This window comes from Metarhizium album (assembly GCF_000804445.1).
Source record: "Metarhizium album ARSEF 1941 chromosome Unknown scaffold_37, whole genome shotgun sequence".
In the NCBI taxonomy this organism is placed as follows: domain Eukaryota; kingdom Fungi; phylum Ascomycota; class Sordariomycetes; order Hypocreales; family Clavicipitaceae; genus Metarhizium; species Metarhizium album.
In genome coordinates this window covers 105594-118402 of record NW_024467611.1, presented here as the reverse complement: position 1 = coordinate 118402, position 12809 = coordinate 105594, and the positions used below count along the sequence as shown (strand labels likewise).

Below are 12809 nucleotides of genomic sequence, written 5' to 3'. Positions count from 1 at the left end.
CATTCAGCAACTGAGCCCTGCTAGGTCGCATTTTTAGAAGATCAGCTAATATTCGGTGTTGTACCGAAGCATATATTTGGAGACGAGTCCGAACCTTCATGTACTTTCTGGTTCGTATCAACGAAGGTATCGAACCTTCCATAACCGGCAACGATATATTCTGAAGTTTCGAGCTCCGTAACAAACGGCCAAGGAGCCTTGACGGTCTTCTTCATTGACCGGCATACTTTTTCTCGACAAGAATTTCCAATTCATCCTCAAATTTGAGGTTACTTGTACAAGTCGACCAGGACTTTGGTCCCTTCATCTACCTTGATCAAGTTCAAACACGATCAGAAATTCGTCCTGGCTCAATAATCTCATCTCATTCGTCTGATCGAAAATGGCAGCTCGAGTCAATGGACGTGCTGATGACCCCAGCGTCATTGTCGGCCTTGCCTGCCGAGTACCGGGAGCTAACTCTCCCAGCAAGCTCTGGGAGAGCATCGCCGAACAACGCGATGTTCAGCAGAAGATGCCCGAGGATCGGCTGAAGGTGGACAGTTTTTTCCATCCTGAGCCCACCCATAAGGGTACAGTATGTGAACTAAAATAATAAGCAATGCACCAGGATTAAGGAAAAGTCAGCTAACGCTCTCTGTAAACAGACCAATGCCCGTTTCGGATACTTTCTCGATCAAGATATCGGAGACTTCGACGCGGGTTTCTTTGGAATCTCCGGAAAGGAGGCCGAGGCTATGGATCCTCAGCAGCGTTTACTTCTCGAAGTAGTCTACGAAGCCCTCGAGAATGCTGGCATCACTCTTCAAGAGATTCGAGGCTCGCTGACATCCGTATTTTGCGGTAGTTTTACTAATGACTATAATGCCATGTTGACCAAGGATTTAGAGTACTATCCCAAGTATACTGTAAGCCATACTATGTAACGCCCTTCTTCAACATTGAAATGCTCCAACTTCTCACCGTCACATGTCGATATAGGTAACTGGAACTGGTGACGCTATTCTATCAAACCGAATTTCCTACTTCTACGATCTTCACGGAACCAGTGTCACCATCGATACTGCTTGCTCTTCGTCACTTGTTTGCTTTCATCTCGGCAGCCAGACCTTGCAAAATGGAGAAGCCGATATCTCCATAGTTGTTGGATCCTCGCTACACTACGACAGCAATGTGTTTGTTACCATGACCGACCTTGGTATGCTCTCCACCAATGGCCGCTGTGCGGCGTTTGACGCATCTGGAAGTGGCTACGTCCGAGGTGAAGGCATCGCTTGCGCTATTCTCAAGCGCAAGTCTGATGCCATCGCTAACGGGGACAACATTCGGGCTGTTGTTCGTGCTACTGGATCTAACCACGACGGCAAGAAGAATGGCATCACTCTCCCTAACTCTGTTGCCCAGGAGCAGTTAATTCGAACGACATATGAGCGAGCTGGACTGAACCCCAACCATACTCAGTATTTTGAAGCTCACGGCACTGGTACCGCTGCAGGAGACCCCATTGAGGCCCGTGCCATTGGTGCTGTATTCTCCCCTGGCCGTAACGAGCCATTATTTGTCGGCTCTGTCAAGACAAATATTGGCCATCTTGAAGGCGCTTCCGGTCTTGCTGGTTTGATCAAAACGACAATGGCACTTGAAAACAAGTATATTCCCCCGAATATGCACTTCAAGACGCCAAATCCCAAGATAGACTTTCAGAACTGGAAGATCACTGTCCCCACCAAGCTTATCGAGTGGCAGGTTCCCGATGGTGTTCCCCGACGAGCCAGTATCAACTCCTTTGGTTATGGCGGCACCAATGCTCACGTTGTTTTGGAGGAGTATGCTCGGGATGAAAAGCTACCTGTCCCTGTTCCTTCTGAGCCTATTGCCAACGGAGTCCACTCTCGACCCTACCTTGTTCCCTTGACGTCTCACTCCCCCAAAGCCGGCGAGCTGTCAGAGGAGAATCTTAAGGCCTATCTAAACAGCGGTGAAGATGTCACGATTGCTGACCTTGCCTACAGCTTGTCTACTCGCCGGACACTGCACCAGCAGCGTTCCTTCGTTGTTGCGAATGACAAGGCTGGCCTTGTTGACCAGCTCTCCTCGCCGCGTCCAGCTGCTCCTTGGACACTCGCCAAAAATGCTGTTCCCAAGTTAGGCTTTATATTCACTGGCCAGGGCGCTCAATGGTTTGCCATGGGCAGACAGCTCATTGAAGAGTGTCCCCATTTCCGCCAGACTCTGCAGCGTTGTGACACTGTTCTCAAGAGCCTTCCTGACGCCCCTGAGTGGTCCATTGTTGCTGAACTCAACAAGTCCAAAGAGACAACTCTACTTGGCGAGACTTTGTACTCTCAGACAATTTGCACTGCACTTCAGCTTGCCATCATCGACCTGATTGAGTGCTGGGGCATCAAGCCGTCCGCTGTTGTTGGGCACTCTTCAGGTGAAATGGGCGCTGCTTATGCTGCCGGTATTCTTTCCTTTGAGAGTGCTCTGATCGCCGCCTACTATCGTGGTCGTTACATGTCCGCTAGTCGCACTGATTGCGTTCCTGGGGGCATGATGGCCGTCGGTCTTCCCGAAAATAAGTGTCTTGAGGAGCTCAAGCCTTACGCCGGTCGACTCACCATTGCTGCTGTCAACAGTCCGTCCACGATGACTGTTTCCGGAGATGAAGAGGCTATTCTTGATCTCAAGGAAAAGCTCAAGGAGAAGAAGATATTTGTTCGACAGCTGATTGTCAAGCAGGCTTTCCATTCTCACCACATGTCTCCTCTGGCCCCAGCATACGAGAATGCTCTGAAGAACAACTATTCCTTCAAGACCAAAGCCCCCAGGTGTCGCATGTTCTCCAGTGTTACCTCTCGCGTGGCTGACCACGAGAAGATGGGGGCATCTTATTGGGCCGCTAATATGGTTCAGGCCGTTCGATTCTCTGATGCCCTCACTGGTGTCCTCTTTAATGAAGAGGATGAGCAGAATGTGGATATCTTGGTTGAAATTGGCCCTCATCCTGCCCTCAAGGGCCCGGCTCGTCAGACTGTCCAGTCTCTTAAGTTGGATGTTCCTTACGTCGCGTCCCTTACCCGTGGCGTGCCCGACTTTGAAGGCCTCTTGACCATGGCCGGCACTCTCTTCTCTCTTGGATATCCCGTGGATATTGTCGCAGCCAACCAGAATCTCAGTCAAAACTCGCAGGGTGCTTTAGTCGCTGCTCCTACGGGTACGATGCTTAATGATCTTCCCAAGTACACATGGGAGCATCGTCGCTACTGGTCGGAAACTCGCTACATCAGAGAGCATCGCCAGCGAGAGTTCCGCCATGCCACCCTGGGCCACAGGGTTGCTGGCTCTGTTGTACGACACCCTCTGTTTCGCAACTACTTCCGGCTCAGTGAGCTACCATGGCTCAATGAGCATGTGGTTGAGAATAAGGTCGTCTTTCCCGGAGCTGGTTACATCAGCATGGCCATCGAGGCCGCCATTCGCACCGAAGATATTGAGAGCGTGAAAATGATTTATCTCAAAGATATTGTTGTAAAGAATGCTCTGCTCATTCCTCCTACTGACGAGGGAGTTGAAGTACTTCTTGAGCTCAAGCCAGTCACTCTATCCGCCAAGAGCCACTCGGATACTTGGTACGAGTTCAACGTCTTCTCTTATGATGAAAGCTCCAACTGCACGAGTCACTGTCACGGTCTCATTAGCGTTGAGAAGGGTCATGCTGCTCCTGTGGACTATACCGGTCGCTACCCTGAGGGTACGAACTTCAATGAGCTTCGGAAGAAGACCTATCGGTCCATGGCCGCCGGCACATTCTACAAGAATATGGCCGAACTTGGCCTTGCTTATGGCGAAAAATTCCGCCTTCTCAAGGGCAGCATCGAAAGTGGTGTTGGATTCGCCATGTCCAATCTCGTTTTTGATCCTAAGCATCTTCCCTTGGACGCGGGCGACGAGACGGTTTTGCACCCAACTCTACTTGATTCCTTCTTCCACGTAATTTTCCATGCTGTTGAAAATCGTCTTGGCCGCCCTCTCGACGAGCCCTATGTCCCGTCATTCTTCCGAGCTCTGACGATTTCTGGTAACTTTTTCGACTCGAGGTACTCTACCGACGTCAAAAACTTCCGGGTCGGGTCCTTCACAAAGCTGCCTTCTCCGCGTGTTGCCATAAACGACATGATTATGCAGAATGATAAGGGGGAACTCATGATGGAGATTGCCGGACTCGAGGTTACGTCCCTTGGGCGCGAAGATCCTGAGGGTCAAGGCCCTCGTACGCTCTTCTACCGCCAGCGCTGGCAACCGTGCTTTGAGATGATGACCAACATCAAGGGGAGGTCTCTCTCTGAGATTGTTGACATCTTCGCTCACCAGTATCCTAACACGAGGATCTTGCACATCACCTCTGACCTCAACAAGACGCGAGAGCTCATTGAGAAACTAGGAGCGAAGAATGGAGAGCGAAGAAGATTCAGGCAGCTCGACATCTGGCATTCTCAGAGCTATGACTTTGGAGAGGAAGCCGACAAGTTGGCGAAGGAGTGTCGGGGTCTGGTCAATGTGACAGAACCGGCTCCCGGCTTGTATGACCTCGTCATTGTCAGTGAGGCAGGCGTCAATGCCGTTCCACTGATGAATAACGCTGGGTGCATTTTGTTCGATGGCAGAAAGGATTTCAGCGCGGCTGATTTCCAACTGCTCTTCTCCAGCCCAACCTGTACTGCTGTTCGCAAAGCTGCAGAACCATTTGGTCTCAGCTCCGAGTTGTCTATCATCATGCCTACCGGAAAGCCTTCTGCACGAACCTCATCCATCCTAAAGGAGCTTGAGTCCACTCATGGTGGTAAGATCACCTTGACAGATTTTTCGGAGCTGTCGTCCAAGGGCACCGCGCCGTTGGCCAAGGATGTCGTCGTTCTTGCAGGCTTGGACGAGGCTATTTCCGATAAAACGGCCTTCAAAGGCGCCCAAGCACTTCTCACTTCCCTCGAGAAGAACGTCATCTGGCCAACTGAGGGTGCTACCCTCGAAGCCAACCGTCCAGACAATGCCATGTACATTGGGCTTGTCCGCGCTGCCAGATCTGAGAATGACACTCTTCGAGCAGTGACTTTTGATTTCGGCATCGACTCTCCTGCAAAGAGTGTAGCTGTCAATATTGTTCGTTTTTTGGACACCAGAATTACAGAGGATGAGTTGACTGAGCGAAATGGCACAATATACATTCCTCGCGTGGAGGCAGATGACGAGCGTAACTGCAAGCTCAGAAACGGTCCCAACCAAGAACCTCACCTTGAGCCCTTTGGCACTGCTCAGACCCGTACACCTCTTGCGCTCAGAATCGGCAAGGTTGGACTGCTAGAAACCCTGTACTTTGATGAAGATACTCAGGTCATAGACACTGAGATCAACGACAATGAGATTGAGGTTGAGACCAAGGCGTCGTCCATCAACTTTCGCGACGTTGCCGCCAGTATGGGTATCATTGAGGATTTCAACCTTGGTGACGAGTGTGCCGGAATCTGCACCAAGGTTGGCGCTAAGGTCAAGGGCTTTGAGGTTGGTGATAGAGTTGTTGCTCTTCGCCCAGGTCAGGGTGCCCACCGCAGCCTTGTCCGGAACCCAGCATCGTGGTGCTACAAGTTGCCCGACACCATGTCTTTTACTGACGCTGCGGCTATGCCGCTGATACTTGGTACTGCTTGGTTTGCCTTGGATCACACTGCTCGCCTCGCCACGGGCGAGTCTGTCCTTATTCACGCTGCGGCCGGTGGTGTAGGTCAGATGGCTATCCAGATTGCTCAGCGTGCTGGTGCCCATATCTACGCCACTATGGGCTCTCCTGCTAAGCGGCAGCTTCTCAAGGATGTGTATGGTCTCAAGGAGGAACAGATGTTCTCTTCTCGTGATGCCTCTTTTGCCAAGGGTGTTATGGACGCCACTGGAGGCAAAGGGGTTGATGTCGTCCTCAACAGTCTGGCCGGTCCGCTGCTCCATGCCTCCTGGGCGTGCCTTGCTCCTTTTGGTAGATTTCTCGAGATTGGCAAGCGCGATATCCACGAGAATAGCAAGATCGCCATGGACCCTTTCCGACGAAATGTGTTATTCGCTTCGATTGATCTTGTGGTGAGTTCCTTGTGCTTCGCTTCCTTCGAACTACCAAAATCTAACCGCTAGACTTATAGACCATGTTTGAAAAGAATGAGGCTCTCGGTGAGAAGCTTTTCAAGGAGTGTTTCGCCCTTCTTGCCAACGGCGAAATCCGCACTCCCGCTACCATCAAGGAAGTCCCTTACTCAGAGGTGGTCAAGGGCTTTCGATTGTTGCAGATGGGAAAGCACACCGGGAAGGTAAAACTGCGGCTCAGAGAGTTCTACACACAATACACTAACCATCTTTGCAGATTGTTCTTGTTCCCCATCCGGAGGACATGGTCCCAGTCATGCGTGGCGGGTATCGTCATGTCAGGCTGTTCAGCTCCTCAAAGACTTACCTCTTGGTTGGTGGCCTCGGAGGGCTGGGCCGCGCTCTTTCTCAGTGGATGGTCCGTAAGGGAGCTAGCAAGCTTGCATTTCTGTCTCGTTCTGGCGCCGACAAGACTGAGGCAAAAGCCACAATTGACTGGCTTCTCGAACGCGGTGTCGACGCTACCGTATACCGCGGCGACGTTTCCAAGCTTGCTGATGTTCAGAGTTGTGTTGACCAGATCGGATCTTCGCTAGGGGGCATCTTCCAAGCCGCCATGGTTTTGCAGGACAAACCACTTGAAACCATGACATATGAGCAGTGGCAGCGTTGCTGCCAGCCCAAGGTCGAAGGCACCAAGAATCTGCACGAAGCAAGTCTCGGCTATAATTTGGACTTCTTCATCTGTTTCTCTTCCGTGGCTGCCGTTGTTGGCTCCAAAGCTCAGGCTAACTACTCGGCCGCTAATTGCTACCTTGATGCCTTCATGCGACACCGGCGTGAGATTGGTCTTTGTGGTACCACGATGAACGTCGGCGCAGTTACTGGTGTTGGCGTTGTTGCTGAGAACGAGGAACTCCAGAGGATTATGCTCAGGATGGGGATGGACACCATCAATGAGGAGGAACTTCTCTACCAGCTCGAGGAAGCTGTTCTTGCTGACAAGCCTGCCAACGCCATGACCGCTCGCGGCTGCAACGGAAACCAGATTATCAGCGGCGTCGGTCTAATCTCCCCGGATGTCTACTGGGCTAGTAAGCCAATCATGAAGAATCTATACGCCAACCATGATTTCGGGGCCGAGGGGGCTGGGCAAAGCTCCAAGAATCTCCTTGCTCTCGTCAGCGAGGAACCGGATATGGAGAAGAAGACTGGGATCCTCCTTGATGGATTCTTGGAGAAGATTGCTGGGGTACTAGCTACTCCTCGCGAGTCTATCTTGCCAAGCAACCCATTGTCTGCTTATGGGCTCGATTCCATTGTTGCCGTCGAGTTTCGAAAGTGGTTCCGAAAGGAGGTTCAGGTTGACATTGCGCTCTTCGACATCCTGGGTGCGGCCTCTATCAATGCCTTGGTGTCCAAGACGATCAGAATGGTTTCCACTACCTCGACCAGCAAAGCTACCACCAGCGACAGGACAGAAAAGAAGGTTGCCGCAGAGTCTGAGAGCACCGGGGCAGATAGCAATGTCTCTGCTATGGCCACTGGACAGCTCAAAAAGGCCCAGCACGCTGGGGTCGTCCCTCTGTCTACTTTCCAGTCCCGTCTCTGGTTCGTCCACAGCTTCCTAGAGGACAAGTCATTTCTCAACCTTCCCATCGTTCTCCGAATAAGGGGTAAGCCCCATTATCCAACTCTACAGAAAGCCATCCAGGAGATGGCCGTCAGGAACCCTGCTCTGCGGACTGCCTATTTCGAAGGAGATGAATTTGCCGTCCAAGAGCCCCTGGAAGACTTCGAACTCGGTGTTGACTTGCGTGATTTGAGCAACGAGGCAGATGTCGAAAAGGCTCTTGAGGAATTCGTCAAGTATAACCGCAAGATTGAGATGAACGTTGAAGAGGGAGAGGTTGCTACTTACTCGCTGGCCAAGCTCAGCGAGGAGGAATGGGCTGTTGTTGGCATGACCCATCACATCTCCATTGATCGTGCCAGTCTGTTCCCGATGATGTCTCAGTTTGTCGCCATCTACGACGCCCTGCGGACTGGTAATGATCTTGCAACGGTTTCAGCTCCCGAGTTCAACTACGTCGACTTCACACTATGGCACAACGCTCGTCTCGCGTCCAATCTGATGAAGCCTGACCTCGACTGGTGGAAGAAAACGCTACAAGGCATCCCTCAGTCTGGCAAGGTTCTCCCCTTTGCCAAGGGCGAGCGACCGGCAAGAAGTGATCCTCGTCGCCAGGCAGTTCGGGCAAAGCTCAACGCCAAGTTGTTTGCTCGCATGAAGAGAATCGCTGCCCAGTCAAATGGCACCCCTTTCCACTTCGTCTTGGCCGCTTTCCGGGCCTTCCTTTACAGATATACCGAGGATAAGGATCTTGTACTCCTCATGGTCGACGGGAACCGACCGCACCCTGATACAGACCCTCTGATGGGTTTCTTTGTCAACCTTGCTCCTGTGAGATGCAACGGTAAGCGACTGCGCCTGAATATTAACTTGATTAACTTGATAGCTTTACTGCCCTGGGACTTTTGCTGGAAGAAGGCTGACCTCAAATGCAGACGACTGTGAGGTCGCATTCGATCAACTATTCCAGGCTACCAAGAGTCGTGCTCTGGACGCCATGGCCCACAGCGGTGTTCCCTTTGACACCATCGTCGACATAATGAATGTCAAGAAGACCAGCAGCCACATGCCTGTCGGCCAAATTGCTGTCAACTACCAGATTCACGGCCCTGTTCCCACGTACACTACCTGCGACTTCGTTGTTGAAAACATAGAATCCGACGACATTCCCACCGCTGCCGATATTCAGCTTGAAGCGATTGAGACATCTGAGCACAGCTTGGACCTCAAGATCGAGTACTCAACTGCTCTATACTACAATCCGGACATGGAGCGATTCCTCGACAACTTCAGCACCTTCCTCGCAAGCTGCATCAAAGACCACCGTCAACCCGTCGACGAAATCAGTATGTGTGGACCTCTCGAAATCGAACACCTCAAGAAGGAGTATTGGAACATGGAGACCAAGGCGAATCAGTGGGCGGAGCAGAGTGTCCTTGATGTAATTACCAAGATGGCAAGACAACACCCTCAAACTGCAGCGATAAAAACGTCTGACTGCCGCAGCATCACATACAAGCAGCTGATCGAAAACGCCGAGAGCGTAGCCTCTGAGCTCCTCGATGCCGGCGCACGGCCTGGCGATAGAATCGGGCTGGTGGCCTTGCCTGGTGTCGAGGCGGTGACGGGCATGCTCGCCGCTCTCATGACGGGATCCGGCTATGTCGCGCTCGATACCGACTTTGCGCAGGACCGTCTCTCGTTTATGCTTTCTGACTCCGGTGCCAGGATTCTCCTGGCCGGTCCGGGCCAAGAACACCTGGTCGCTGACCTGCTGTCCAAGATGGCAACGGGTCTCAAGGTCATTAGGATCGAGGAGGCTGCCTCGGCGGGCAGAAGCGTTGCTCACCCGCGAGCACGACGCCCCGACGACCCTTTCTACATGATTTATACCTCTGTGAGTCTTGGTTGGCACACTGCATGCACTCTCCGCCCTGCTCGCTCCCTCTCCCTGCGTACGCCATCTAACTTTAGCAGGGAAGCACCGGCACCCCCAAAGGAGTTGTGCTGAAGGAGTCCAATACCCAGGCCATGTTGGCCACTTTGAGCAAAGACTATGCCCTTTCGCACCGTGACAACTTTCTCGCTCATACAACTACATCGTTTGATCTTTCCGTTGTCCAGATATTTGGTGGTTTGACAGCAGGCGCAACAGTTTCTGTTGCTTCGTGGGAAACGCGCAAAGATCCCGTGGCGCTGGCTGATTTCATGATGAAAGAGGGTGTCAGTGTCACCTACTTTACCCCGACCCAGTTTGCGCTACTCATGGAATTCAACAGCGAGGCTCTTCGGAAATGCTCCAAGTACAGAGTCGCTTACTTTGCCGGCGAGCGGCTGCCGGTCCGTGTTGCCAAGGCATTCTACGATCTTGGAACGCCTGCCACCCTCTACAACACTTGGTCGCCCTCGGAACTCGTTGTCCAGACTTCCATAAGCAAGATCGACTACCCCGGTGAGGGAGTTGTCAGCCTCCCTATTGGATATCCAATGGACAACTGCCGCCACTACCTCGTGGACGTCAAGGGCAATCCCGTCCCGGCTGGTCACATTGGTGAACTCGTCGTAGGGGGGGTCCAGGTTGGGGCCGGATACCTGAACAGACCGGAAGCCAATGCACGATCGTTTGTCGAGGACCCGTTTGCATCTGACGACGACCGGAAGAGGGGATGGAACAAAATGTTCAAGACGGGAGACCGCGGACGATTCCGGCCCGATGGGCAACTCGAGTTTCACGGCCGAATCGCGGGCGACAAGCAGATCAAGCTTCGCGGCTTCAGGATCGATCTTGGCGAAGTAGAGCAGGTGATATTTAGAAAGTCCCAGTCCTTGAAGAAGACGGGTTCTCTCACTGATATTGCGGTTGTGGCTCGCACGGTCGACTCTGATGAACTGCAGCTCATTGCTTACCTTGTTCCCAAAGCCAAGGTTATCAGCGACGCTGACAAGATGGCCATTATTTCTCAATTGCACCGCAAGATCAAGCCGCATCTCAACTACTACATGCTTCCCAACGGATATCAGTTTCTCCCCGAACTCCCTGCTACTCTTGGCGGCAAGGTTGATCGCAGAAACCTGCTAGAGAGACGGCTGGATCTTTTGTTTCCGTCGAGCATCACCACACAGCCCAGCGACAATGTGCCAGCTACCACGAAAACATCAACAGGATCCACCCAAGACCTGGAAGCCACAGTTCTTGCTCTTTTCAGAACCACGCTTGGCGGAGAAATCGAGCTGAACGATTCCTTCTTCGAGAAGGGCGGCAACAGCATCCTCCTCGTTCGACTGCAAGCTAGAGTGAAGAAGCTGTTCAAGATTGCTCCCCCCTTGCCCGTCCTGATACGCGAACCGACTGCAGCTGCTGTCTGCGCGTACTTGAGACGAGCAAAGGGTGGTGATGCCACCATCAAGGGCGGGCTGGGAAACAGGGTGAGCTGGAATGTCGAGACCAACCTACCCAACACCAGCCAATACATGCCACGATATGGTATCCCTCGCATCGACCGCGATGAGCTCAAGTCTATTCTCCTGACGGGAGCAGAAACTTTCATTGGAGTTCACCTCCTTGCTGAAATCCTCCGAACCAAGCGAGATGCCACAGTTCACGTCCTGGGCTCGACGGAGGAGCTGGCGTCCCAAGGCCTCACTGATCTCCTTCTAAGGCTCGACCTTGTCACCGACAACCTGACCCTGGACGATATCAGCAACCGCGTCAAGTTTGTTCCAGGATCACTGAGCCAGTCCCACTTTGGTCTGTCACGATCTGCCTTTAGGGAACTCGGCCAGACGGTGGAATCAATCTACCATCTCGGAGGCCACGTCTCGTTGCTCAAGCCCTACAGTTCTCTGAAGCCAGTCAACGTCAGCCCCGTATTCGACATTATCAAACTGGCCGGCCTCGGGTCTCGTCTCTCCGACATCAACTACCTGTCCACATGGTCCGTTGCCCACCTCCAGACTTGGTCTGCATCTAGGCGGACTCGCGAGGAATACGTCACTGGGGAGGAAGACAGCTCTCACTTTTCGCCCCCTACCGAAGACGAGTGCGGCTATTTCAAAACGCGGTGGGTATCGGAGGGCTTGCTGACCAAAGCTGCGCAGAGGGGATTCCCTGTGACCATCACCCGGACTTCGGGAGTAACCGCCGCTGTCCGAGGCTCTGGCGTCCCCAATCCCGGGGATGAGTTCATCACGCGCATCGTTGTGAGCATGATTGAGTCGGGAATGGTGCCCCAGATTGGCCGTGCCGACCAGCCCAGCTTCGCCGTCGACGTCGTGCCCGTCGACTGGCTCGTATCCAGCTTTTTCGCCCTGACGTCCCGGAAGGAGGCTCTCTCTCACGTTCCCTCGTCGGAAATGCACTCGGCTCCTCAAATTTACCACATAACCAACCCTCTACCGCTGCGCCTCAAAGACCTGCCCCGGATCATTGCCCAACTCCAGTCAGAACAAACCACACCCCGGCTTGTCTCCCTTGATCAGTGGCTGAGCAGCATGGAGTCGGCAGAGGACGAGGATGCAGACAGCCAAGTTGTTCGAAGCACTGTGCTCAGACAATATCTCTCTACGGGCGCCGTCATGTTCAGCCTGGACAACAAGAAGACAATGGATGTCCTGGACGTTCTGAACCCCGGTGCGGCCGCTGGCTGTCCAGCAGTTGACGCTGAGCTTTTGGGGACGCTGCTACGAAAACTAAGGAGGGCCGAGAATGCATTTAGCGGCTAATTGGCATTATCGCGGTGGCTTTCCATGTGTGTTCTGCTTTTTTTTCTTCGTTGCCAACTCGTCGCGTAGCCTTGGATGGCCTTTTTGCCATGACACACATGGCTGTGATGGAACGAATAATAGATTGTCAATAGTGTCAATAACTGAGATAAAATTAGACTTGAAGGGATCGACTGCCCGTCAAGAGACGTCCTGTGAGGACCAACGACAACGATGGATGGGGTGAATCGTGAGGACACGACGGTCACCATGCCTGGATTTTAGGGATTGCTTCCCGAGTAAATTATCATGTTATGGCGCCGGAGACCACAAAGCGCCGTGCTGAATA

General features: G+C 52.7%; 1 protein-coding gene across 1 annotated transcript; it reads left to right on the top strand.

Moving 5' to 3' along the window:
- Positions 1–382: 382 nt before the first annotated feature.
- MAM_07840 (polyketide synthase) lies at positions 383–12481 on the top strand (the record flags this gene model as incomplete). The annotated part of the gene is made up of 7 exons (XM_040826638.1): positions 383–577; positions 648–908; positions 982–6126; positions 6186–6350; positions 6404–8603; positions 8695–9656; positions 9737–12481. The coding sequence occupies 7 exons, from the start codon at positions 383–385 to the stop codon at positions 12479–12481; spliced, it is 11673 nt and encodes a 3890-aa protein (XP_040675377.1).
- Positions 12482–12809: the final 328 nt, after the last annotated feature.